This window comes from Ischnura elegans, chromosome 2 (genome assembly GCF_921293095.1).
Source record: "Ischnura elegans chromosome 2, ioIscEleg1.1, whole genome shotgun sequence".
NCBI classification, from domain to species: domain Eukaryota; kingdom Metazoa; phylum Arthropoda; class Insecta; order Odonata; family Coenagrionidae; genus Ischnura; species Ischnura elegans.
Window position 1 is genome coordinate 122,047,365 of NC_060247.1, and position 27,815 is coordinate 122,075,179.

At 41.1% G+C, this 27,815-nt stretch overlaps 1 protein-coding gene across 2 annotated transcripts in view; it reads left to right on the plus strand.

Annotated features, from left to right (window-relative positions):
• LOC124154543 (facilitated trehalose transporter Tret1-like) overlaps positions 1-27,815 on the plus strand; it is a 146,818-nt gene that overhangs the window by 71,510 nt on the left and 47,493 nt on the right. Inside the window, exon 2 of one of the 2 annotated variants that reach the window (XM_046528345.1) lies at positions 11,456-11,902. In XM_046528345.1, the coding sequence (XP_046384301.1) occupies positions 11,456-11,902 (447 nt within the window). Of the gene's footprint in view, positions 1-10,163; positions 11,903-27,815 lie in introns of those variants that run through there. The other variant, XM_046528346.1, reaches the window with a different exon arrangement.

Genomic DNA, 27,815 nt, shown 5'->3' on the forward strand with positions numbered 1-27,815 from the left:
CTCTTGCACTGCACAGACCTGGGGCAATCTACGGTAAAAAAAAAGGTTCACCACATCCCTGCCCTAGGAAGTCTAGCAAGCCGGAGTGCACAATAGTTTTCCTCCGCCAAGCCACCCACAGCCTCCCCATTTCTTTGCCGCTACTCCAACCCCTTCCCAGACCCAACGGAACGCACGGCGGAGAGGAATTGGGGGGGGGGGGAGAGAGATCTGCAGCGAGAGATGGAGAGGAAATTCCTTCCTCCCGCAACCCTCCCAATGGCCACCCCCTCCATCGCCAGCGGCGGCAGGTGAAGCGAGACGGAGAGCAAGGGGGTTGGGGTGAAAACCTTCGAGAATGATGTTGAAGTATTCTTAAAAGACGGGAGATTTTTTGCTACACACGCGGACACGTTCGACTACCATTCCATTTTAAGCGAGTGTACGAGAGAGAGAGAGACGGGTCGAGAGGCTTTTCCTCCAGCCTTCCACCAATGGGAAGGGAGGTCGTTATGTAAATGGACCAGCGCCAAGTGGCGGCGGCCAATCAGAGTGCGGGATAGGGCGACACACCTTCGGCACACCTGGCCGAGCCCCCGGCAACCAGTTTTCTCTCTTTCCCACACCACGGCGTCTCCGCTATCGCCGCCGACACACATGAGAAAACGACTCGTTTTATTATTTTTTCTTGTTTTTCTGTTCATTCTCCTCTCTTCCTCCATCTCACGCGATCCGTGCACTCCCCCCACACACACACATCGTAGTGCAACTCGCCTCTTTCCTCACGTTCCGCCAAATGAATATACAGCAAGTGGGAGGACGAATATAAAATAGAAAATACGGGAACTAAAAAAGGGAGACAGAGGAGGAGCGGAGAACGGGCGAACAGCTGATTTTTTTATTATTTTTTTCCCCAACCCCTTGGAAGTTCCTTAAGAGATTCCCAAGGGAATCCTGCGGGAATTCCATAAAAATAAGGAAACACTTTTATTTTGAGAATATCTGGAAACCTATCTAGGGATACGACTTAAGTGGCCCTTTTCCATGAACATTGCTTTACATCACTTCAGCTAAATGATTCAACGGTAGATTTATAAATATTCTATTCCTTCGTTCATTCATTCAGTACTTCAAGTAAAAGATTCGCACATTACTGAGAACTACAAAAACATTCCATGGAAAAGCGAGACAGAAGAATCTTTACGAGACTTCAAAGAATTTCCTTATAAAAAAACTTCAAAGGTTTAAGGAATTTTAACGAAATTCTTAAGGAATTCAATCAAGGACAGTCTGAAGATTATATCCCATGATTTATTCGCTGAAAAGGTTTGTTCGAGGCTAGTAACGAAGGATTAAACGACATGAATAATACGACACTATGGAGACCGCGGGAGATAGTCACAATCATTAGCTTAAAATAATTGGAATGTACTTAATGCATATAGGGATTGTAGGGTGAGAGAGATTTTAAGTTTGAGGTCTTGTAAACGCCAAAGTAAAGTAGCAGGTCCCAAACTTTCTGTCACCGAATAAGAGGCAGCATTTTCGGAGTATTTAACTTTGATGGTAAGATTTCCAAGCGTGTCTTGCAATAACTATCTCCTAAATGCCGACAAGGCCAGAACTCATCATTCAAAACCTTATCATGAAGGAATGAATAAAGGAATAGAATTCTAACGGATCTACTATTGAAACATTCAGGTAAAGCAATACAGTAAAATTTTCACGGAAAAGACACACTTAAGTCGAATCTCTAGGCTGAGAAAGATTTTGAGTTTGAAGTCTTAAAAATGCTCATCATAAAGTAGCAGTTCCCACACATTCTGTCGCCGAATTAAAGGCAGAATTATAGGAGAATTTAATTTTGATGTGAATATTTCCACGCAAATCTTGCGATAACGATCTTCTAAATTACTGCAAAGCCGCACTTTAAATCTCTAAACCGCACAGTTAAAAACAAATGTCTGAACAACCTGCCGTGAAGGATGGGACTCGGTTGCGAGGAAAAAAATGATGCATACGTGAAAAAAGCCATGCCAAAGGCAGGGAAAGGGAGGAAGCGAGTAGGTAATCAAAAGGTGGTCAGTGAAAGGAGATGTTGTATAGTCAACCGATTCTGAAGGCCGATGCAGAGGAGAAAATAATTCCAGGCGAGGTGAAGGCAGAAAGATAATGATAGGCATTATGAACACGAGTTATTACGAGCTAAAAACGGCACAAGAAGCAGGTGAAACGCAATAGACATCTCGAGTCCATCCAATGTTTACAATCGACACGTGTCATGACTAACGCTCTTCAAACTTTGGCCATAAGTTTAGTCCACTCTGTGTTATACAGCAGGCAGTTACCGTTTTTCCGTCGTTTAATTCATGCAATGGGTGAGAATTACCGCCACTAATCGATTGAGTGCGTCGTCACATCGTGAAAACGAATTCGAATCGATTTGAATCAGCGCTATAAACGTTTTTCAATCAGATATACAGCCATCTCACAAAGGAAAGTATTTTCTTAAGAGTAGGTATCAATTTCTCGTATTTTAAGCACATGGGATAATTGCTCGAATTCTATGGCGGTTTTTGAGAATTTAAATTAGAGTGCAAAGCAAGGATAGAAACCTTTGGAGCTTAAACGAGAGATTGAATTCCTAGACGAAGATTTGACACATCGCCGCTTTGCCGTAGCGATCGATGGGTACCGGTTTCAAATCCCGTGTGAAGCCTATGGATAACCCCAAATAAAATTCTCGAAGAGCGAGGTGGCCCAGAGAAAGGGACAGAACCACTCCTCTGAGTGCGCGAAATTTACACGCCTAGGCTTAGTTCAGAGTGAGCCCTACCCTCTCTCATCCAAACCAATCTTCTGGTTGAATTACTGAGTGAAAGTGAGTCTTCACAACCGTGTGCGCCTTGAATTTTCTCTAAATTTCTGTGCGGTAATACTCAAAATTTTCTTCGCCAAAAAAAACCATGCATATGGGTGAAAAATACGGGTCCCAAAAAGTAGAGTAATAAGTAAATTAGAAAGTGAAAGTGAGGCTTCACCGCTCTCCTTCCATGAAACCGCTGTAAACTGTGAGAGCATTGAAATTTCTCCAAATTTCTGCGCGGTAACACTCAAATTTTCTCCGCAAAAAAAACCACGCACGTGCGTGAAAAATAATAAGGGTCCTAAGAATAATACAGTGCGTGACATCACATACGGGAGGAGGAAGTTGTAGCGTTCAACTGATTCAAGGGAGACATGACTCCTTGCACGTTCCGGCACGATGGCGGAGAACAAAAGAAAAGAAGTTTCATTTACGGAGGGAAGAACGTGAAGAAAACACCCGAGACGACGGATAGCGAGAACGTGGCTTGGCGTTGCACGCACGCAGGCTAGCTACCCGACTCGACTGAGTCTCACCCGACCGCGCATCAACGTACTTCACACCTTCCGGGGGAACCTTCATTCAAGAAAGATAATAACCATTGCTTCACAACGGTAGAATGATTTAATTGAAACCACCCACCACCCTTTACCACCAAAATAATCAGAAAATCCAAGCGCGGTGGAGTGGGATTTTTCCACATTGAAATAAACGCAATTTTGCACGATTATATAACTTTATTCTGACCTAGGTTTCGATATTACACTCGTTACTACATCGAAAGCTAGGTCGGAGTAAAATTTTATTATCGTGGAAAATTGTGTTTATTTCAATACCCTTTACCACCCTTCCACCATCGCTTCGGAAAAGTAGAATAGACGTATTGGCCATATCGTGAAGGCGATTTCTACTTGGTGAATTAAAACGTGCAAAGGGTGTCGAACATTTCCATTTTTAATACTGACTCGTACAACTAGTTTCGACGCATTCATGTCAGACGCAAGCAAAGGACGCTCTTTTGGGGGGGCGTTACTCGGTTTTCACGGCGCCTGAGTGGAATGCGATAACGCTCAATCGGCTAATATGCGTCTTGAGGCCTGAGAAGAGTATGTCAGAGGCGGCTTTTAGAAATTCATGGAGTAATATTAACTTTGTTTTTAAGCTGGTGAATTATAAATTTCATTGGAGAATCCCCTTAAATATTGTCATCTTTTCAAGTTTTGCAGAAATTAGCTCCTCCCCCCTCTTTTCACCATCCCTTCTGATCATCCGCTGATTTTACTCGGTATCTTAAATCACATCTCACCTTCCGTAGCTATTGTTCATCAGGCACAGATCTTGAATTTATTTAATCACGATACGACAATGGAGAAGATCACAGTCACTCCTCTTAAAAAGCTATTACGAGAGACGAACGATAGGATGGAATTCACGCACCGAAATGAGAAATTATTACCGATTTAACACAAAAATAATAATCATAATAAAAAGTTAACTTATAAATAAAAGTCAGAATGGACCACAGAGCCGAACCAACAGACCCGAGAAAACTTCTCGAGAAATATGTCAAGAATTTTGACCGACGATAATGCTCAACAGTAGGAAACAGATAATCATAATTTCACAAGCACGTACACAATACAACACATACTTTTGGAAAGTAAGAGCATTAGCAGCACTTCAAAGGGGAACAAAAAATTTGAAGGTAGTAACATGTACCGTTATTTCTGCATAACCACAGAATGCCAAGCCTCAAACGGCGTGAGATCAACTCCATCATGACCTTCCGGAGAACACTCACCACACACAATTGCATAGACTCCCACGCAAGTAACTTACCTGGAAAGAGAGAAAAAATACATAAGTACTGTTACAGCATCATACCATAGCACATGACGTTGCGATCTCTATATGCATGAAAATAGGACCTCTCTGCACTAAGCGCTCAACTAATACAAAGACCAGACTTTTGCTCAGCACCTTATAATTTTATTAAGCACTAATCCAACCAGTTTCGACGCCATCACGCCTAAAAACCAATCCAGGCATTTACGGTGACGGATCTCATAAGGTGCCACTCTACCGGTTGTATGATGTCTTCTTAAGCAACAAATTATTTCCTTAATTCTTGCGCTATCATCTTTGAATGTTTCATAAAATAAGCCCTCGTCAACCCTTCTCTGTACCTCCAATATAAATACATTATCGACGTGAAAATTCCGAAAGTAAAATTTCATTTTTGAGGCAAGGGAAAAAGTTGTCAGGGGTCTACTCTGTATACCTTTAAATTTTCAATATGATAGCCTAAGGGCCGAATTACAGAACCAGGCTCAAACTTTGAGTCCTCACTAAACCCTGGTAATTAAGATATCGTACTCGAGTTGAGCTTGAGTTTGCACTTTAAAATCTTTGAGTCTGAACTTTAGAAAATAACTCCATCACGACTAACTTAAACTAGATTAATTGTTGCATAAATTACAAAATAATGATAATGATTTCACTTCTGCCGGTCAGCAGGTAACGTAGAAATCATCAAAATAAAAAATAATACTTTTACATAGAAAGCATCGTTTTTCAGTAGCAAAAAATAAAAATACAATAGGACTCAGTAAAAAAAGTAAGTCCAAGTATGACAGGAATCACACTTAGTTGCCATGAATTCAGAAATGCAATAATAAGCTCTTTCAAGAAGTAAACTCTTTAGACGGTTTTTGAACACAAGAAGGTAAGACAGTGATTTAATATCAGGCTTGTCAATGGCGAAGGTAAAATCATCTTACATATTATCACATAACGAGATAACTCTCCACTAGCCTTCACGTAATCACCCACAATTTCCGAAGACCGAGTAATATCTTTGATAGCAAAATTGGTTTAAGGCCGCGGCGCGACATAGGGCGATCTCGGTTCCATTCCAGCTCTTGAGCGGAGAAATCGATTAGAATTGTTTTTCATATAATTCTCGCACTTCCATGATTACATGTTATTGACGATTTTTTTTCACTAGGGCTACCTAGCCGACAGCGAAATCTACCTTCCCCGAAAAATACAATAACATACAAATGTGAGAAAGTATTATTAACTGATTTGAGTCAGAGCTGATTATTCATTACGCAGTGCATTAAAAAAAAAAACTTGTGAAGTCCCAGTTTCAAGCCGTAAGTAGAATTAAACTGAGCTTAATATGAAGACAAAAGGGGGATTATCGCAGATATTAAGGGGTGTCTTTTAATTTTTTCATCAAAAACAACATGCAAGCAGGTAAAATAATGATTTTTGAGCACCTGCTTTTCATAGAAACAAACATCAACATGAACTTATTCCCGTTCAACGCGCAAGAATTCAATTATTTAAGTGTACACTGAAAACAAAACTTTAAGTTGAAGAAAAAAACTGGAATAGTCAACGTCATGTTTCTGTCGACGTCATTTAACAATCGATGCCTAGTGGGTCTCCGTTACAACCACAGTCGGCAGTCACGACGGCCTTCACAAACGATCAGAGCTCCGAAGCGAGACAGAAAACCGGCTCCACGCGGACCCTGATCACAAGAATTCGAGAGCAACCGATCGCGGCAGGAAAAAGGAATAACTCAAGACCTCACCCGTATCTTCCGCAAAACGACGCGAAATACGTCGAATTACAAAAGAGAAAAGAAATAAATTTGAACTTGGCCATCAACATGCAACGGGACGAATTCGCGATAGCCACACCCCCCCTTTGCTCGGCAGGGCAGGACGGGTGTAGCACACCGGTCGAAAAGACGTCAGTTGTGAGCGTCATGGTTGCAAAACGATCATTGAAAGCGACTATCAGGACGGAAAAAAACGTCGAGAAAGTTGCCATAGCAGCAGCCCGCAATCAAGATCGGCACTGACCAAATATTTTTACGGAGGACCCTCGCTTTACGATATAATTCCGTTCCGAAGGACCAACCGTATAGCGAATCCCATCGTATGTTGTACCTGCATTATTTAATCTACATATTACCCAGCAGGTCACCCCTTTAGGCGCGTTGCGGGGGGTGTTAGGACACAAGCTGTTAACAAATGGAAAGAAAAAGTGCGCACTTGCTAAGTTCCGCCTTGCATTTATTAAAGTCCTTTATCAATCGGGGGAACGACGCATTATCTGCCACAAGGATTAGACATCTATCAGCAAATTGGCTACTATCTGGAGTAAAGGACATCCTAGACGAATTATGTCTTTCGCCTTTTTACTCGTGACGACATTCCCCTACAACAATGGCGCTCTGGTCACAGTAAATATCCATCACCGAATGTGGTAAAAATGAAATTTTAAATTCAATCCACGTATTAAAAACTAAAAGAAAATTTTTCATCGTCCCACGCATCCAACAGATCGACTCCTCTTCTCGACAAATGGCTAAAGTATTAGCTAATGGCCCCTTGCTAGAATCCACGTTAGCTTAAGATCGACAAACTATACGAATATAGGAACTTAAAAAATTGAATCTTAAACTCAATCCACGTATTAAAAATAACACGAAAATCTTTCATCGTCCCACGCATTCAACAGATTGACTCCCCTTCTCGACAAATGGCGAACGTATTAGCTAATGGCACACAATTAGAATCCACGTTAGCTTGAGGACGACACACTTTACGAACAGCGGAACTTACAAAGCGAAGGCGTAACGGGAAAAAGAAACTTACGCATTGAGAATCTGTATCCCGATTAACCCAGGATCAGAGAAGAGGGCCGAGACCGATTACACCGCACTGTTCGGACGGCTCTTCCACGGGCGTAACCGATAATTTGAGAGGAATGTCACTAATCTGCGTTGGGGCTCAATCATCCCTCCAGTGGGAGATCACTCGACGACCGACCTTGGGGGGAGCCAGATTCCACCTTCTAATGCGAAACCAATTATGAAGAAACTGCTGGGACACACAAAAAAAAAAAACAACGACACGCTAAGAGACGGCTAAAACAGGGCGGAGGATGGGGAAGGAAAAAAAACAATCAAATGAAAAACATAAAAGGCTCTTCTTTCCATCTCCTGCACTCCTTCTCCTTTCGGAAGTTTTTTCGGGCCGTATAAATGGGGGTGATTCAAGAGGCTCTATAGCAACAATAAGATCGCGATTATTACAATGGCGGATTCTCTGATCGGCCTCATTAAATGTGTTTTCACCCACAGTCTTTTGAATGGGCTTACAAAAACCACCACTTGCGTCGCTGACGGGCAGAAAGATCCCAATTTTACGAAGAAAATAAAATAAGCAGCAATAACGGCTGTGAAGCGAAATTCCTGATGGGGTGATAGTTACTAAGTTTTTAAAATGCTTTTTCTCGCAACTTATATTACTTAGTACACGTATGTTATATTATTTAAATATTATATATTAAAATGCACGCGCTCACGCAAACAGTAAATTTCAGTAGTGAACTTACAGATATCAATACCAACTTTTTTCAGGTGTCTACTGAGGTTTTCTGAAACATTTATGCTGCAGGAAAAACAAATCACACGTTAGTCATGGCACAGTTTCAGCTTTTGATTTTAGTAGAGATGGGATAGGGGGTGGGTTTAGAGCTATCATGGGAACTTCGTGATTCAGGTTGGGTGGCGGGAGGTCCTAGTAGTCTCAGAGGCGATGAAGCAGTTCGTTTTCTGTTTTTCGAAAAGATTTTGCAATTTTTGTAGAGTCCGGCTTCACTATGATGGAGAAGAGAAGAGAGTTTATGATGGTACCTTATCTGCTTATTACTCAGCAATCAAGGTGCTCCGATAATTTTAATAATTATGAAATTTTCTCTTGAATTCTGCTTTTCCACATGTTCAATAGGAAATGGGGAGTGAGACAGCCTAGTGGGTAGAGCCCTTGGCTGTAAATCGAGGGGTTCCGCGTTCAAATCCCGGGTGATGCCTTCGGACACCCCCAAAGAAAATCCTCGACCCCCAACTTGAATGTGAAATTCACATACCTGTGGCTTAGTCCGGGGGTGAATTATAGCCTCACGAACCTAAACCAACCTCAGGGTTGAATCATTGAGTGAGTTAGTATATACTAAATATTAAGAATAAATGGATCGAACTCGACTCATCGCCCCGCTGCGGACATTTTTGAAAACCGATTAATAAGCGCCAAAAATGGCAACAAAAATCGATTAACAATCAATCTACCGGAGAAGCTGTGGTCTCCTCTACGTATTCACCCCAAACAATATGAATCAAGGAAACACTAAACTCACGTCATTAGAATCCTATCACTGAAAAATATATGCGGCACACTATTGACATTTCCTAGACAGTGAAATTCGGAATCAGACAACACATGAAGGTTTGCCGACCTATTACATAACGACGATTTTTTCTATCTAGACAAACAGACCTCATGGATTGTAAACATCGCGGCATTAACACGCCGATGTCGCGATTAGCCGCAAGGACGTTGAACTAGCCAAAAACAGAAAAGTTTGTACAACTGGAACGTGTATATAATCGTACACGACATTGGTTCCATTCCCCTGACAGTGTTAGATCAGTTGTCTATATGGATTTGAAAAGCTTCTGAAATGACGTTCCGCAGAAACTACAGAAATTACTCGATACCCTGAACGTAACCATTCTATTCCGGTAAATGAAGAAATACTAGGTCCAGTATTGATATTTCCGGGGCATTGAAAGACAGAATCATAACCAAAATAAAAAGCTTTGATGGTAATCACAATTTTAATGCCGACTTGTTACATTCAGATTGACAGACCTCCCGACATGCTGTTTTGGCATCACGTAGACACGTTAGCACGACACGCCAGCTATAATGAAACAGGTGTCCGTCGCTAATGTCGCGTCGGGACACTATGACGCTAATGTCTCGATGGGCCCCAAGGCCGATGATACATCGGATATCGAAACGTTGGTACCATTGGAACAGGAATATCGTCATAGACGACATTATAGTAATTCCTCCTTCATGATTTGGGACCTCTTTCATGATTTATCTGTTCCACCTGTTAGATCTAAAGAGAAGAGCATGATGAAAGTAACTGCATTTCTTCGCCGTTTTTCTCCCAACCGGCTGGAATTACCCGAAAACGAGAGGAGAGGAGAACCCACCCCACTCAGAAACAGACAGGAGGGACACGTTGTGAAGGGGGGGAGGACGTGGAACACCTTCGCGAGAACTCTTCCCCTTCCTCAACCTGCCCCACCGCTAACCTGTACCCAGCCTCCATCCCCTCCCCCCGCAAGCCCGTCACCCCCTCTCAACCAACCCCCTTGATAACTACCACCACCACCACCGGTTGCTAGACTCCCACCCTTATGCCACTATATATAAGGAGTCGGAGGCGTGCGGCCCGGCCTTAAACGCTCCCAACAACTCACCAATCGTCACCGTGCGAAATAACACGCGTTCCTCACTACCACGGTGCGAAATCGGTGCCACCTAGCACAAGAGAGCCAGAGAAAGAGATTAACTTGAGAGAGTATTGAAGGTCTTCAACGTCGTATACGGAGAGAGAGAGAAACGAGGCCTTGCCGAAGAAATTAACGAGCGCAGTCGCGTGCGAGCACGTTCGCGAAACGTATACGAGAGTGCACCGACGTAAACAAGAGCGTGCGACTCAACAGTTCCAGGTCCAGGAGACAGGGAGGGAGGGAAGAAGGAGGGGGACAGTTGGACCCTTGATTCGATTTGGGGCGCACATTGTCGCCCACGCGGTTCCGCTCACTTAACTGTCCCGATCGAAGGAGTTTGCGCGGAGACAACCGTCAGGAGAGTGTGATCCACAGACTTGTCAACGCTTCTCCCACTTACCCGCGCGGGAGAATTGCCACCACCAGCCAGACTAGGCGCACAAGAACGATTTAGTCGAAGAATCGGAGAGGAGTGAACTAGTAAAATAAAAGCCGCGTTCTTTTTGCGTGTCTATGTTTCCCTCCTTGGTCCACGGGAAGGAAAGAACAACACGCCGACGCGATCCATCCCTGGAGGATCCCTTCGCCACTCCCTAGGGTACTCCAAGACTTCCGCATTAACTGATACCGCGAACGAGACGAGAGGCACCTCTGCGCGAAATCTTTCTTTTTACTTCACAGGCGAAACTGATAGGTGGAACTTTCCCGCCAAAGAGAGAGAAGAAATAATTCCGATTCGCTCACGTGAAGCAGGAGGAGGACAATCACTGGGAAGGGACTGGTGTTTCTCGCGCGCAGGTCCAGTGATCGATATCGGGAGAAGAAGAAGAAAGGGTGAGGGTTGAGGGGGGTAGGCGTCACGGAAGCATCAAGCAAAACAGAAGAGAAAGAAAGACTATTTCAAAGAAATACTAAGTTCGCACAACATTTTAGGGTACAGGAGAGACGTCACTGACGCTAAGGCAAGGAGAAACACACTACAAATAGGTTAACTATTTTTTAAAGACAAAATTCACAAAAGAAATCGGGATAAAGAAGATAGAAAGTCACTGAGGCATTAGGGAAAAATAAGGGTGACTTTGAAGGATACACCGCTTGTATTCAACATTTTTGTGTGTGGAGTAAAACGCACATAGATTATAATAATCCCCACCCCCTCATAATCAGCACGATCATCCAAGATGAGCTACAAGGACATTAACCTATTGTTGACCCACCAGAGCCTGAGCCTGACGGAAGAGGACGACGCGGGGGAGGTGATGTCCAAGGGTGGAGGCGTGGGTGGCGGAGGCGGCGGCAGGAGGAAGCCCAGGAGGAAGGAGGAGACGGAAGAGGGTGCGGGGGGCGGCGATGCCCCCCGGGAAGAGTCCCCCGGTCCGCGGGGGGACATATCGGAGCTGCGCGGGGGCGAGGACGGGGGGGAGCACGAGGGAGATGCCCTGCTGGAGGGCTGCGAGCGGGAGGAGGACGACGAGGTGCCCTCCTCGGACGAGGACTCGCACCACGAAGCGATGAAGCACCTCTCGCTGGCGGGAGGCCGGCGCGACTATTACGACGATGACGAGGAGGAGGACATGATCGACACCACCATGATGTACCCCTCGGACAGTATGGACAACGTGGCCATCACGGGCGGCCGACGCAAAGCCAGCACCATGATCCCGCAGGTAAGACTTCTTCTCACATCTCTTCTTTTTTTTCTCTTTACGCTTCCTTTCTTTCCTCATCCCTCTCCATGCATGGGGAGACGTGGAGGGAATAAAGGTGACTCAAACCCTCTACGACGAAATATGTTTTTAATAATTGTGCTTTTGCTTACTGTGCGACTATTTGCTAAGGCGTATTATTTCGTGAGAGAGTAATGAAATAGGTTCCGTCCCAATTACGAAGTTGCGGGGGGTCGTGGAGGGAATTGAAGAGTCTCACACCCTCTACGTCGAAATATGTTTTTATTAAAATGCGACTATTTGCTTTAACGTCTGATTTAAAGGGAGAGGCACAAAAAAGGTTTTGTCTCAATTACGAAGTCGCGGGGGGTCGTGGAGGTATTTTCGTCTGAACTTTCAGGATATTTTTGTCTTAGTTATGTTTTATCTGAAGTGTTAGTCGATCAGTGCATAACTTAAAGTTTAAAAAGTGGTTGACAATATATTAAAACAATATATATTTATATTATTGTGAGAATATTTGCTAGAATTCAGTATTCCGCGGGGGAAAAAAACATGAAATACGATTTAGTGAATTACGAAGTTGACGGGTGTAGTGGATAGAATAGGAGATTTAGCCGCTAACAATTTGTCAACATATTATTGATCACTTAATAAAATCAACAGATTTAGGCGTTACTTGGTGGAACGATGAGATATTCATGGTTAAATAAAAACACAGTACTATTCCACAACCTTATATTTTTGGAGTCTACTAGTTTCAACGTTACAACGTCATTATCAAGACTGATAATGACGTTGTAACGTTGAAACTAGTAGACTGCAAAAATATAAGGTTGTGGAATAGTACTGTGTTTTTATTTAACCATGAATTGATCACTTAATTGATTTTTGCGACTATTTTCAAGAATTTATAGTTTTTGAGAAAAAAGGGAAATACGGTGTTGTCACAATTCCGTTTTTTTATTATAATACTTTCCAGTCGAAAAAATCTTTTTTAAGTAATAGGTGGGAAAATTAATTGGAGTTTCTTCCATGATGTTGCCGCATGTTTTACGGTGGTTCCGAAGGTGATATTTTTGCTTTAGCAATTTTGGTGGGGTTGGAGCTAGTCGACAAATTCAGGATGTATTTTTTGCGATGGCCCATCTCACTAGTAGCATACATTTTTTTCCGATTTGGGTATGACATAAGGAAGATAGTTATGTCCCATTGCTGTCCACAATTATTTTTAATTTTTAACAAAAGTGAGAGTTACAGCGATTACGGATACTTTTTCCAAACTGTCTACATTATCAAATCGTTATTCCAAATAATAATAATACCTTTATTTAAACTAATAGAGAATAATTGGAGTAATAACAACTTAGCCACCCAGCTTTATATATTTCCTAAAAAATTTTAAAAAATGACTAAGAGTTCTTCAACTAATTTTTAATTCTGTACAGAAACTTTCTAGAAGCGGTAGAGGAAAAGATTGAGAAATCCATAACGTAAGCATGGATTCTCGAATTGCACTAGAACGGCAGGATTGAGGAACAAGCGACACAGTCATTCATGCCGTAAGTGAAATGTAAATAGACAACACTGAAACTATCTGGCGATCTGTATTTATTTGTATACTGCATTCCATGAGTATCACTTTTTACGTAAATAAGTGAACTTCGGGTATTTGCGGCTTGGACACATCAAAATGTTCATTTAATTTATCTTGCAATACTATGTTAAAATTTACTTTGAAGTAAAAAAGACAAGTTACACAATCAAATAATAGAGAGTTAGTATTCGAAATGATTTGAGTTTCAGGGTTAGGAAACTAGATCTCCAGGAAATTATCTTCGACGGACTCATTATTACAACCCTGATGATCGTTTCGACAGCTCCAGTAGTTTCATAACGAATCATCCTCTCCATAAAATCTCACTCTAAAGAAAAAACCGTATGACATTTCGTCTAATTAAATAATTTATATCTCACCTCTTGCATCCTCCATAAGAGTAAGAAATTAACATTAAAATGTCAATTCTGAGCACCACTGAGGAGACTTTTAACAACGAACTGATTTGTGCACGTGAATTACAAACTATATATTTTCCATGTAGCGACTGAAAATTTTTAACTTTCGTGAATTTTACGGAATGAATGCCCGACACATTCAACAACTTCCACCACAGATATTGGAAATTCGATGAATGTAAGACGTTAGCGACGAAAAGTGCTATGCGATGTTCCACGTCCAAGTAGCAAAATACGAATAATGTCTATGGAATACAACTAACCAAGAAGACAGAAGCATTGTAAAAAGGCCACATTTCTAGAAAATACGTCCGTCTAATGGATATTACATATTACCACCAACGTATTAGTCAGTAGTGGAAAATTGATAATAATATTTGAGTTTCTATACATCACATCTTACAGTGACTATTCGTTTATTTTTTATTTTTTACTGAAACTACCTTGTACCGAATAAGAACTAATACGCCCATGCGGCAACATAGCGGGTGTTAGACATCTTATTAATACGATTTCCGACTTATTCCTGGCATTTATTCTAGTTTTCGCGACTGTTATAGAATAATTCTCTTCGAAGCGGAAGTGTTAGACTTGGAATAATCTTCCGTGGTGCAATACACGGTACGGGAGTGATAAAGAGGCAAAAACTCCTTTCACCTGTCTCGAGAAACAGTCTTCGCCCAAATCTTCACATTTTCACAACGACGACAATTTCCCGAGACGTAGACGATGAGGAAGGGGGGGGGGAAGAAAACTTTCGCAAATCCACGACCCGGACAAGAAAATGAGCCCGAAGGTGATGTCTTGATTGGCCTCCGTACCCGTCTCTCGGCCGAGGAAAACTAAAAAAAAAAAAAAAAAACGCTACTCGGGAGCAATTATCGATCCGAAGAGAGAGATTTCCCCGAGATCGACCAATAAAACGAGAGGGCCCGAGAAGGGAAAATTAAACGACGTTAAAAAAAATGTACGCAAGTTTCTCCCCCTCATATTCCTACAAGCACCAAGAACCGGGAAGAAGCAAGACAATAATCGATAGAACCTAGAAAATAGATCGCTTTACGAGCGGCTCCACGATCTGGCAGGATCGTTTATCTATCCATTTATCCTCACTCCGGTGACATCCATGACCCAGATCGGATGCATTCGATAGGTACTTGTTTCAAGCATCCCCGACGTTTCCTGAGGCTAGTTTGAGCTGAGCGTTTATACGGCTAAAACACAAAAAAAGTCCCTTCACAAGGTTCGAGAGGTAGCGGCCGGTGAAGCTGTCCGCATGTTTTCCCCGCAATAGGTAGGCAGTAGTCGCGAGTGAGAATTCTTTTCGAGCAGGGTGTATTCGCCGCGACAAAAGGAAAACAACAGCAGCGGGACGATCCTCGCTCGCTCGCTTCCGGAACGGAGAGACGGACTTTCCGAGTCTCCCAAGGAACGCGATGGTTTTTACGACAACCCTCCGGCAGCGTCCTTCTGCTACCTATCCACCGCACCGAAAGAAATGCAAAGCCATACATCAACTCCTGGGGGCTGACCGCACTCCCAGGTCATCTCGACAAGCCATAATACGTCGGAAGCGATTATCGCAGGGCAGGAATAACGATTCTAGAGGATAATCCTTAAGATTCGACCTCGAAAAGAAGAGGAAGGGCTAAATTCAATGATTTATAGTATCTTAGTGCGCCCAAGTAATATAAGTAACAACGAAAGAAATCAGACAAAAATTTAAGCAAGAGATTAAAAACTATCTAAAAAAAAGTCATATTCTACTATTACGCATTCCTGAAGTACAGAATCACTAAATTTAAAATTAGTGGTGAATTCCATACGATAATGACGCAAGCAATTAAAAAACGTCCTCCATCGTGGGGGAAAGAAATAGTTTGTGACCTGTAATGTCAGATACCCACAATGAGCAGACACAACCACTGAATGGGAGCAAGAAAAAAATTTGAAATCAAAATTTAGTAAAAAATATTATCTCTTCAAAAAAAGAGAAATTAAAATATATGAGATGAAATACGGATATAACTGAAATACACAATACGGACATTAGGGAAATAAAACTGAGTCCATGATTCATCAACACTGCATTGATCTCCATCAAACATATTGACTATTGTTACATAAAGATAATAACAAGCGCAAATGGTGTAACAATGTCACTACGAGAGAAAACACTTCATATTTACCCACTCACAATTTAAAGAATGTAGGGATCTGTGGGCAATCGGGCAATGAACACATTTTTCAATGTTTCATTTCGAATGGAGAAACTGAGCAATAAGCTTCGAAGTATCATGTACATATCCTCATAACACACCCTAAGTACACTTCACGTAATCCCTACAGTCTGGGTTAATAGCACAAATATGGACCGGTATTTGACTTTATAAGCTATTAAAACACACGATATTTAGTTGAGGTCCAAGAGTTACTTTAACTGCATAACGAAGTGACATATTAAGCATTAATTATCTTCCGAAGGACTTTTTGCGTACTCATTCAAAGTAAAGAATTTTATTCAATTTTTACTATTGTACACGTCAAAAATCACCGGGCGTTTGTCTATATATCCTTTTATCTTGTATGATGTAAGGCACGATATGATGGAAGTTCTTAATATTAGTAAAATTAGACATTGAAATATTTGCAGTGAGTTTAATTCAGTGGAATTATTACAATATATAATTTTACTAATATATATCCTTGAATGACATAAATAACGTAAAAGCCAAAATAGATCTCCCACCTTAACTTCTGTGTCCAACTACGCTGGCGACCCATATTCGTAATGCTATACGGAAACGCACCTCTTCCTCCTGACATATGAGATACGAAGCGACGCGATCAGGAAAGAACCGACGAGTGTGGACACGAGAGACCTTAGCGCTAATTAACGGCGCTCCGGCGGTCGTTATCTGTGGATCGCGAACGAAACAAGGCACCGAAAGAAAACAAAAACAGTCACGCCGCTAATGCCATTAATAAAGGCGAAGGATGGACCATTTCAAGCTCATTGTTCACGTAGCACCCCTACGTCAAGATCAGCGTGGAGCCCAAGTTTCGATACGTGTCGCGAAGATGTTCCAATTTTTTTAATTTACAAAAGTTTCGGACTGCAGGGATTAAGCATTGCACTTGAAGATCAATAGCTCAAATGGGTCACTTGGGCTATACACGAATGCATAAAATTCGATGACTCGGCATAGCCGTGGCTAGGTAATAGGGCGGTTTCCTATTATTTTTTTATTGCCTAAATCGAAAGATTATTACTCCTGGAGTACGTATTTCACGCTTTTAGATTTTTAAATGACGATATCTATTTTTCGCGATTAAATGAAATGTGAAAAATTTCAAGCGCGCGAAAACGCGACGCGTAAGTAGGAATGATGGGAAAAAGTCCGTGCGACGCATTTCTGGTTCCCCCTCCCGCCTTGTGAGGTGACCTTGATCGAGGCTCTGAGCGCTGATAGGACGCAGGATGCTAGCGGGTAGCTGAGTACCTTGCTGGCTGGTAGCGCTTGGCTTAAAAAAGGTTTATTAATACCTTATCAAACGAAGAAAACTTTCCGACCTTAGCCAGTTTTAATAGGTGATTATTAAGACATGTTTCCCTGAGCTCTGTGCCTCATGCATGCATTGGTAACCTCAGACGATGTATAACTCCTATCCTCTCGTGTAGAAACTAGGTCCCTGTGACGTCACGTGGAGTGGAATCGCATGGGCGCCAATCTGGCCTTTTTCAAATGAGGATAAAATTTGACCCTTGCCATTCGTCTAAACCGGTAATTCCAAAACCATATAATTTGTGTATTATGAATACACTAATGATGGGTAACGAATCGCAATCAATGCCTTTCGTTTTCTTTGATGAAGGAAACTACCCTATTGACTCATATATCCCTGAGGATTACAACCAATTAATTCCTTAATTTACTACAGTTATTTGTAGCAGCAGTTTTAACCTATCCTATGATTGATATATTTTTGAGCCATAGACGCAGGTTTATAAATTTCAAATGGAAGTTGAAGGTAGTTAGAGAGGAGGAGGTGACGAGTTAATGTAGAGAGAGGTAAACCTAAAGAGAATAATGTAGTATTGTGTGGGCATTGAAGCTTTTATTTTATGTCCACTCAACCATTTAAAGTTGGGATGGATTCTAACGAAACAATATCGTAAGAGACTAAGGAAAAATAACTGGTAAAGAATTTCACACCAAAATGCCCAATTGAAATACTGAATTATAATACCACATCCCGTCATTGTACTATTAAAGGCAATGTAATACGACGAAGCACATATTACTCTAAAAATCCGTGCAATATTTCATTTAATACCAGATATTATTTTAAATAACGTTTGAAGCAGCGCAAATCATACCTTCATGACTGCAATAACTCCGGTTTTTTTTAATTAAACGCCTTATCCCCGGTTCCCTGCAATCTCCATTCATTATTCATCAATTCACCATTATACTTTCTCGAACACAATCTCGACAGTTTGCACAAAGAGTATAATTCTTATTTCTCTAAGCTCACGAAAGCATTACGCTCAGAGGACATACTTCATGATTAATCAAGCAAACATTCAAGAAAGTAAAAGGATTAAAAAACAAACCAGTTACCGCATGCTTCAATAGATCACCTTTCAAGGCCACACACAAGTTATGCCAAACGTCACCAATTAAAAACGATGGATTCCATCAATATCCTCACGGTTGAACTGACATTCCGAAGAAATGGAAACTTTCGTAGCATAGTATTCATATAAATATTCATGCATAAAACATGAGCGAAAGAACGCAATTCTTCACATCGTGACGTCAAAATGTAAATTTCCGTACTAAATTAAGTTTACTCAAGAGATGGCATGACATATAAGGATCACCGCAGCTATATCCATTAAATACACTAGTGACAGCCAGTTGAACACTTCAGAGCCCAAAAACATATCCAACATAAACAGCAAATACTTTTAAAATCCCTGAATATTATATATAATACTTGGATAACGGGTTACTCATGATGACTGAGAATAGTTGACATTACCTTTTGCTACACATTACTGACGTGTACTTCATAAATAACGTAATTGGCATGAATTTTCAAACATTTACGGGGTAATCTCATTAAAAGACTCTCTAGTTACTAAACTATTTGCGGTAGAATACAGAAATACACAGTAACGAAATCCTTTCGGCGTCATCACCATCACAACACAACAATCATGGCATTAGTTCGACGTAGCTCCACATTCCACTCTCCTATCCGCAAGTCATTCACCCTGAAGACGATGGCAGACTTAGCCTTCGAAACGTTGGTGCTGAAAACTCCTTGGACCCGGCTGGAAACCCGAGAACTCTTCCTCCAGTCTATTCGCCGGGAAAACTTTAGATCCTTCACAGTGCCGGATTTAGCACTAGGCAAGGAAAGCGGCTGCTTTTGGGCCTCGCAGTCTCAAGAAAAAAATTGAAAATTAATTTTAAGTAACAAAATGCATGAATGTGCTGTATCTGAATGTGTTAATGCGAATTTTCTTATGTCGTCCAATACAACTTAGATTTTTGAGGGGGCAGGAGAAATCAGAATGCATAGTATTTGCTTAAATTGAGGATTGCCAGTGCAGTGCCGTTTTGTTGAAGTAACTGCACACCTGTATAAGAGATCTGGGAACACATGATGATAGGGTGTGGGGGTGGAGTGGAGTTTGGCAGGATGGAAGGGCGAAAGGTTTTATTGGGGTGCTTCCTTGCCTATCTTGCAGTGAGACCTCAAGGTTCTGAATCCGGCACTGATTAAGCATTATCATTGGCTTCGCACATATGGATGAAAACAGTGGAAATAAGCAGCGATTACAGATTTTTAGATGGTCTACCCTATCAAGTACCGTTAGCGTTCGTCGGTCACGGATATTTCGACGTCAATTCGCGATTCCAGCCAAGGGAGACACCACCTGGCGGAGAACGTTCGAAACAGAGGAACGATGGTCATGACGCGGTAGTGCTATGAGGAATAGTGTATATGAGACCTTTACACTGTTTTATTGACTAGTTAGGAGGTGATACCTCCTTTTTGGTTTCAAATCAATTATTACCGTTACTTGAGGTTAAATATTCTGTAATTCTACGACTCTGTAATAACTGCAGCACAAGTGGAATTGTTTCAAAGCGAAGCGACGGCTGTTGTTCCCGCACGTAGGTAGGAGCAGAAAGCTCTTGCTTAGGACGATTTTAATGGAGATACGTTGGTTTTACATGTTATAGCTATTAATGTAGTGTTATTTCAATTGAAAATCGTTCATGTGTCAGGTTACGCAGAAAAAAGTAGGAAAAATAGCGTATATCCAATGCATCAAAGTATCCGATATCCGCGATCGCTGTTTTCGAGATTTTCAATATAACACACAATATTTACATCGCCATTATTATGAGCGGGATGGTATTTGCCCGTGTTAGTCTGATAAATGTGTTTTTTTCTTCTGTGCGCGATGTGCTATTGAACAATTTACCTAAAGTTGCTGAGTATAGTAACTCAAGATTGACGTTAAGTTTCAATTGCAAGGAGGATGTATCTACTGTAACATTGAACGAACGATTTTTAACAGCGTCTCACGATGTAAACTAGTAATATATGCATTATGGTAACCATTGCTAGCTTATTTTGATCGATTCCAGAGTCATACATAGTCACAGAACATACTGCTTTCAGACAAGAAATGGACGACTTTCACCTATTCAAGGCAATGCCAAGTTTCATTTCGACTTTGAAATGTAAAAGTGGGCAAAGAAACTTAGTCCCCAAATTCCTTTCCCCGTAGACAATTACAATAACTCATTCAACGAATTATTATTTAACTGTGATACCCAATTTAAATTCAAAACCTAGCCAATTTCATGTGATGCTCTGTCGAATAACCATAAACTGGTGTTAATAAGATTTCTATAACTATAAATTGTTTCTACAGAATATTACAAAGATAATATTGCAATTCCTTTCTGTGGTAGCCGAACGATTAAAACTAATATTATTAAGACAAGTACAACATATCATACAATGACATAATTCATGTAAAAATATCAGGTAATTCAGTTTCCTTCTAACCATCAGCGTTTGGATATCCAAAATATGGATTGTTTTTCTGTATGGGGTATGTTTAGTATTGAATCCACCATAGTAGTTTAAAATTTGCTTTGTACCCTTTCAGTTGTAATCATTTACACTTTATAATAAGGATACCATATAACTCTGTTAAATTCGAAAATAGGGCATACTAGTTCTGAATGCAATACTTTGAGCAAATGAATGTGTTTTTGTTACTCAAAGCAGACGACTTATAGAACCTAACATACATACGAGCCTTTTGCAAATTATTAATTACAACCACTGGTATATTTTCATCTGAGGAATTATTAAAAAATTATTAAATATAGCTAAATTAGTAGTAGTAGACATTGTTTATCTGAAACCTTGCTGTTCAGTAACTCGTATGTACATACTTCAACATAGGGATAAAGAATAAAGATTTATCGTCTTCATGATTTTACCAAGAACAGGGAATCGACAGTAAAGATCCTTAAGTCGTCCTTAAATTCTATAGTTAAATATATAGTTCATTTCTTATCCGGAAATATGATAATAATATAGGTGAACACAGCAATCCACATCACTGAAGTAGACGGCTGTGGCATCCAAATACAGCACGAAAACTGCCTGAAATGGATTATGGTTCCAATTATTGAAGCGGCAGATTGTGTATGAAATACTATTAAGTTCTTTTGTGGTGTATTCCCTAGAAATGGTTAGGAAGTAACGCGATACGAGTCGGATAGAGTCGAGAATCAAACCTGACTCGTAATGATTAGGTACATTATAAACACCTTTAGTTACATCGTCAAGCAGTTTTCTTCAGTTCTAGATCTTCTTACGGACGAAAGAAGCCGAGAAATACACCGTACGAAGGTTTTAAAAGAATATTTCTATCTTATTAGCTCTTGATATTATGGTTTATGTTCTCTCCGTACGCCAAAGCTTTATGATTGTTTTGATTTTACCATCACTCTGGCGGCCATATTGGAAATTGACGTCACTGACAGCAGCGCCGCCATCGGTCATTTGAGTCTCGAATAGTCACGCAAATATGACAGTGGCGGTGTTTTCAAAACGAGCGCGAAGGGATCGCTAGAAAGAATGAGCGAGAGCAACACGACCTCTCCCCGAGCGAAATAACGCGGAACCATGGGAACAAAATACGGCGCGAGGCGAAACTTTCCCTGCGTGAAGGATAGTGGGAGAGGGATTGTGGGATTGGAGGGGTTGGGAGGATTTCGCGAACCAAATTTCGGAACAAGGCCTTCGAACCCTTATATCCTGGGATGATGCAACCACCGCCGCGCGAGTGCCTGGCAGGCAAACAGACGACTCGAAAAGATGAAGAACGGACCGATGCGGAAATGCACAATTAACGGCTATTCACACATCCCACTTCCTTGCGTGTTACACTATTTTATACCACTACATACAGTGTTATCATAAAAGAAAAGTGCTGTTATGAACATAGTTTCAATGAAAACAGCATTACTTAGAATTTATGTTTTTTTTATTTTTCGAATTTGTCGTATCAAACAGGTTTTGTTTTTACATAATTAACAGAATATGTGCTTGCAACTGGACACTGAACAAATTTTCCCCCAAATATCCACGTTCAAACCAAGCGGAAAAGCTACACAGAAATTTAAAGTTAGCCCTTTCTATTTTATGCAACAAAGTCCGAACTCATCCCATGATGCAACATACTCTTACGTTGTATTTTCAACTTAAACAGTCACAAAAAGACTCAGCAACTATTTTTTCAACCAAATATTCTTAGCCAATAAAGTGCTTAATTGAACGTACTTAAAATGTATGCATATCATATAAGGCATTATTGTAAGATCTGGTTGTTTTATTAGATAAAGGTGGGGTAAAATCCGATGGAATTCACCTGAATCATTCGATAAGTATGCCATAGTTAGCCAATAGCAATCAGAACTATTAGTGACACTTCATGCGAAAACTATCGGTCGGTACACAATGCTCAAGAATAAACGCTTAGATTCAAGGTGAGTTTGTAAAAGTATGACACCAGATTAAATACGATTTCACCGTGACCACAATGCAGATCTTATTTTGTGACTTTGTTAAAAAGTCATTTCCGAGATGGAATAGAAAATCTTAGGTTAAAAATTACTTCAATAGACCCAAAAGTAACTTTCACAAAAATGCTCTAGTTAAGTTTTATCTTTTTTAGTTTGTTTTCTATTCCCCCATAAATCCATATGTAAGAAAAAATTGAGTGCCTACGCCAAGTACTAATCGATCCAATAAATATGCTTTACTTCATGACATGCAAATAGCTAGAACCTTATGCATGTGAACCCTCTTTCTGCGACTGAAACAGAGAAGTTATAATTATCATGTTAACCAATCATCCACTCAAGGTAACCCAGTTCAGTCTTAAGAGAAGTACAGAATATTGTTGAGCATAAAACTGTTCTCAAATTACCGCCTTTCACCAAAGTTTCAACCATGGGTGAGTCTTAAAATGCAATGAAGTGGTACGAGGGACAAGCACACGGTATATGGTCGTCAAACACACTATAATCGCGACACCGCTAAAGAAATAATGAGCTATTTGAAAATACGCTAATTTTAAAGTCACTATGATTACAAAAGAAGGCGTTCAACGGGGATGCAATGCGATAATCATTCAATCTTCCTCGAAAATTAATACTTTCTACGCCGCAAGAAATCTAGAGACAAGAAAATCAACGAGAAAATGACCAACGAAGAGGAGAAAAAATAGGTATTCCACGTGTGGCGACCTGGTTTTCATTAGAAGGAGGGGGAAATAAAGACAGCTGACAATTTTCAGATGATTTTCCTGGAGTGGATGCAGTTATTTTCTACTTACGTGAAAGCATAGGAGTCTTATGACTGACATCCGTAATAACATTCTAAGGCACAATTAAAAGCACAATTAAACGTTGCGCATATCACCTATCCATATCAGGTAAGTATATTATTTCGAAATTTCAATGCACGCAGTCATGTGAACAAGCGTTACGGACAGGTTGAGAGAAATTGAAGCATGACAAGAGAAATTTGATCTATCAGCAATGGCAGCACGGTTCAAGCATTGTACAGGAAAATAAAGAGTATCAGCGGCAAAGTGTCAATTTTGTATTTCAACTTAACAGCCTGTTATAAACCTACATCAAAGTAAAGTGTCCCTGAATGTGGATTATATGTATAATAAAATTCAACCGGAGACTTCAACGCGGGAAGTGCAAAAGTGGCAGTTGGCCCAAGAAGGCGTATTTTAGACCATAGAACTCAGAAGGATCGGCAACACGCGGACCACACCGCTAAAAGTTATAATGGTGAATTTTTATTGACTTGCAAATAAATACATATTTTGCTGTAATTGCAGTTAGGGCAGTACTTTTTTAACTTATAAATCAATCCTTTACTTAACGTTTCCCTAAATTTATTTCAGCACATTCAAGGTGTTACGTGTTACACCACTATTTTTATAAGAACACACAAAGGAAAATTAAATCAAGAAAAAACAATTATTTTCTCACGACTGTAACCGTAGGATAAAGCCCCTGAAAGCCAGTAACTGTTATTGGGCCCCAATTAGTTATTGGTGAACAGCAATTAGTTGATGACCTTGGTGAGTTGTTAGATAAGCTGCACGATTTCTTCATCACTCGCTTAGCACCTTCATTTTTGTGCTTGAAAACGCTTTACATACCCTTCCTTGAAAAAAAAACAGTAAGGAAGATCTAATTCATCTTACTAAAGTGTTGCGATTTATCATTTTTGTCCACAGGATAAACAATAATGAAATTGCACTTTAAAAAAGTAGAAAGCGTAGGCTCAGGGCTTCAAATTTTCAGTCCATTAGATGAAATAGGACTCGTGTCTGGAGTCATCGGTGACTGTACAATTTTTCACCCGGTGGGAAACCCGAACACCTTTCTGCACCGCGATTTGGCGGGAAAGAAAAGCCCCTATGATAATACGGTCGTACTTCATTTTTTTTACGCTCTCAAACACGAATTCTTCGAGGGAGGAAAGGCTGGGGGTGGAGGTGGAAGTGTTAAGGGCGGGGGGGAGAGAGGTGGGGTGAGACAGGATATGGAAGAAGGGGGAAGAGGGGAGAGGCAAGCGGCGGCTGCATTCCCCCCGCGAAGGCCGTCTTGGTTAATGTGACCGGTTCGAAAGGAAACTTTTAAAGAGAAAAAGAGGACATTGGAGCAGTTGGAGGTATGGGTTGGCAGAATTCTAAACTATATAAAGGAGTATGACGGATGGCTGAGAGGGGGGAGGTACACCTGAGGCTGCTTGCGATACTAAAGAAGACAACGCGGTACCGTAGCAAAGTAAACGATAATGAACTAATAAGCACGGGCTAACTAGGTTCGCTTCCAAATTCCTCCGTAAAACACAGACTTACAATAAGTCTTATGCTCGTAAAAGTGTTCAGAGACAAATTTAATTTAATTAATCAATACACGATCTGTTCCGTTTCTAAGTCGAATCTCGCATTGTTATTTTCCAAGCAAAATTCATGCTTGCATAAATATTTTTCACAGAAACTCAATTTTTAGCCGATGACAATTTTCAAGATTATATGAACTTTCAAATAAACACCTGACGAGAGTTACTGCATCCAAAAGGCACGAGGGAATTGCATGAAAATGCCAATGCTTAGCTTTACAACAGCAAACATCCAAGAGAAACAGAGGTTTGACAACAAACTGTGAAGTAAAGATAAAAATGGATGAATAAAATGTATATTTTCACACAAATGATCAAAGGATTGAATGCCATCAACATAAATTCCTGTGATAGCTTCCAGGGAAACCAATGGGGCAATATCGTGCGAGCAAGAGGAGTCCCCGCAGTCATATACGAGGAAGTACAAACTCACAAGCAAGGTGGCTCGGTGTCTTTTGGGCTTCACCTTAACCCGCTAAAATCGGCCTTCGGGTTAAAAATCTGCGCCCGAATTTTCGGGGTCATACTCAGAAAGGTTATGCGGAAAAAGAAAGGTAAGGCTCGAGATGAAAATGGAGCAATGACACGCCATTCTAAATTTAGGAGCATTTTTGAGTCATCGCCCAGAACAGAAACGGTCATCAGCTGTTTCTTCCTGAATCTTACCATCTTCCGAAACGCGCGAGAAAAATTTTGAATTAACCATTAAATATCGAAGAAACAAACATCAACGATTGCCCAAAATATTAAGCCATAACTGAGTACATAAACAGAAGAATCTTATCGGTTTGAATTTCAGATGTACTCGAATACCATAGCATCATTCCTAGCACACTATTCTTATCTCATTTAATTCAAATTAATTAAAATATCGCTAGTAACTTCGGTTTAAAACACTGGCAGTATTCATTTGACATAATAATTATAATTGTAATTTTTATAACTATTATGGCATCATAAATAAATACCATCGCAATGGAAACTTCTTCTCACCAGACCTTCAAAAACGAATACGAATTTAAAGAAGTTAGAAAATTATTCTCATTTTCCTGACCAATCACCACGAAATTTAACAAAAACCCATCATAAAGTTTACCACAAAAATATTAAAGGTCATTTATCCTCAATTCATGCTCTCCTCAAGAATCATAAATCTCCCAGAAAATGTGCTGGACCTAGTTTTACCATAATTCCATAAAGAATAATACCATCGAGAAGGGATAAACATAGGATTGACCGACTCTTCGTACACAGAAAAGAACCTAGAGCAATGACAAAGGTCGAGACTGGCTTAGGAATCGAATCACCAATACGATGAGATTGTTGTGAGGAGGAGGGGAAGCAGAGGGGGTGGGGAGAGAGGAGGAAGTTAGGGGGAGGAAATGATCCCGAAAGGGTCGATGGCACAGCCGACAGACTCTTGACCATTATTGGGAGGTCGTACAACGCGCTGTTTCTCTTAAATTGAGCCAACGGATTGATCAAAAGGGCTCTCGGTAAATTTCCACTGGCCATTCCGCCGACCCTTCCCTTCGCCGCCGGAGGCGCCACCGGCGGCTGCAGACAGAGGCGAAGGGTGTGGGGGGGGGGGGGGGGAGTTCGCGAAAGGATGAAGGAAAAAATGCGAACGAGGGGGATGGGGAACAGGAAGGAGTTGGCGAGGACGGGAGCGCTGGGATTGGCTCGCGGGCGCACACCCTCGGCACGCGATTGGCCGGCGACGGAGGGTCGGCCAATAGCCCAGCGATCAAACGCGGTTTCCTCTCCCCAGCCCACGACGGCCGACTCAGTGCGCGATCCGTTGGCAAACTCAGCAACGAAGCGAAGGGGAGGTCCTTTAATTATCCCCTATCTCCCGAGAAGCGCACACTTTATCTCCCGTTTTCGCGAACTGATGAGGGAGACAGAGCAGGGATACATTCATGCCTCGTAGGATTTCGGAGATGCCACGGTCTCATCATGCGTCTCGACGGTAAGATTTTATTAAAATTGATAAGGTTATTTTTCACCCTAGACCCTTGCTAACATACACCTCGCCAGGGGAGGGGGCGGCAATAGCGGGGCATCAGCCCTCCGCACTTTCCGAAAATATTGAAAAGATAACAAACTTTAAGGTTGCTCAACAATTCAGCAGCAAAGAAAACCACACTTAAAAATAATTTCTCCTTCTTCAGTCAGCAATGACGCTGGTTTGTAGCAACTCGCCATTCTTTTCTACCATTGTCATCCCTTTTCTCTTTCTCTTCGGCTAGCAATATGATGCTGCGCTCACATCTATCATGATCTGATTGATGCATGCAAATGGGGGTCTTCCTCTTGTGTACCATCATTATATCGCCCCTTCAATCACTCT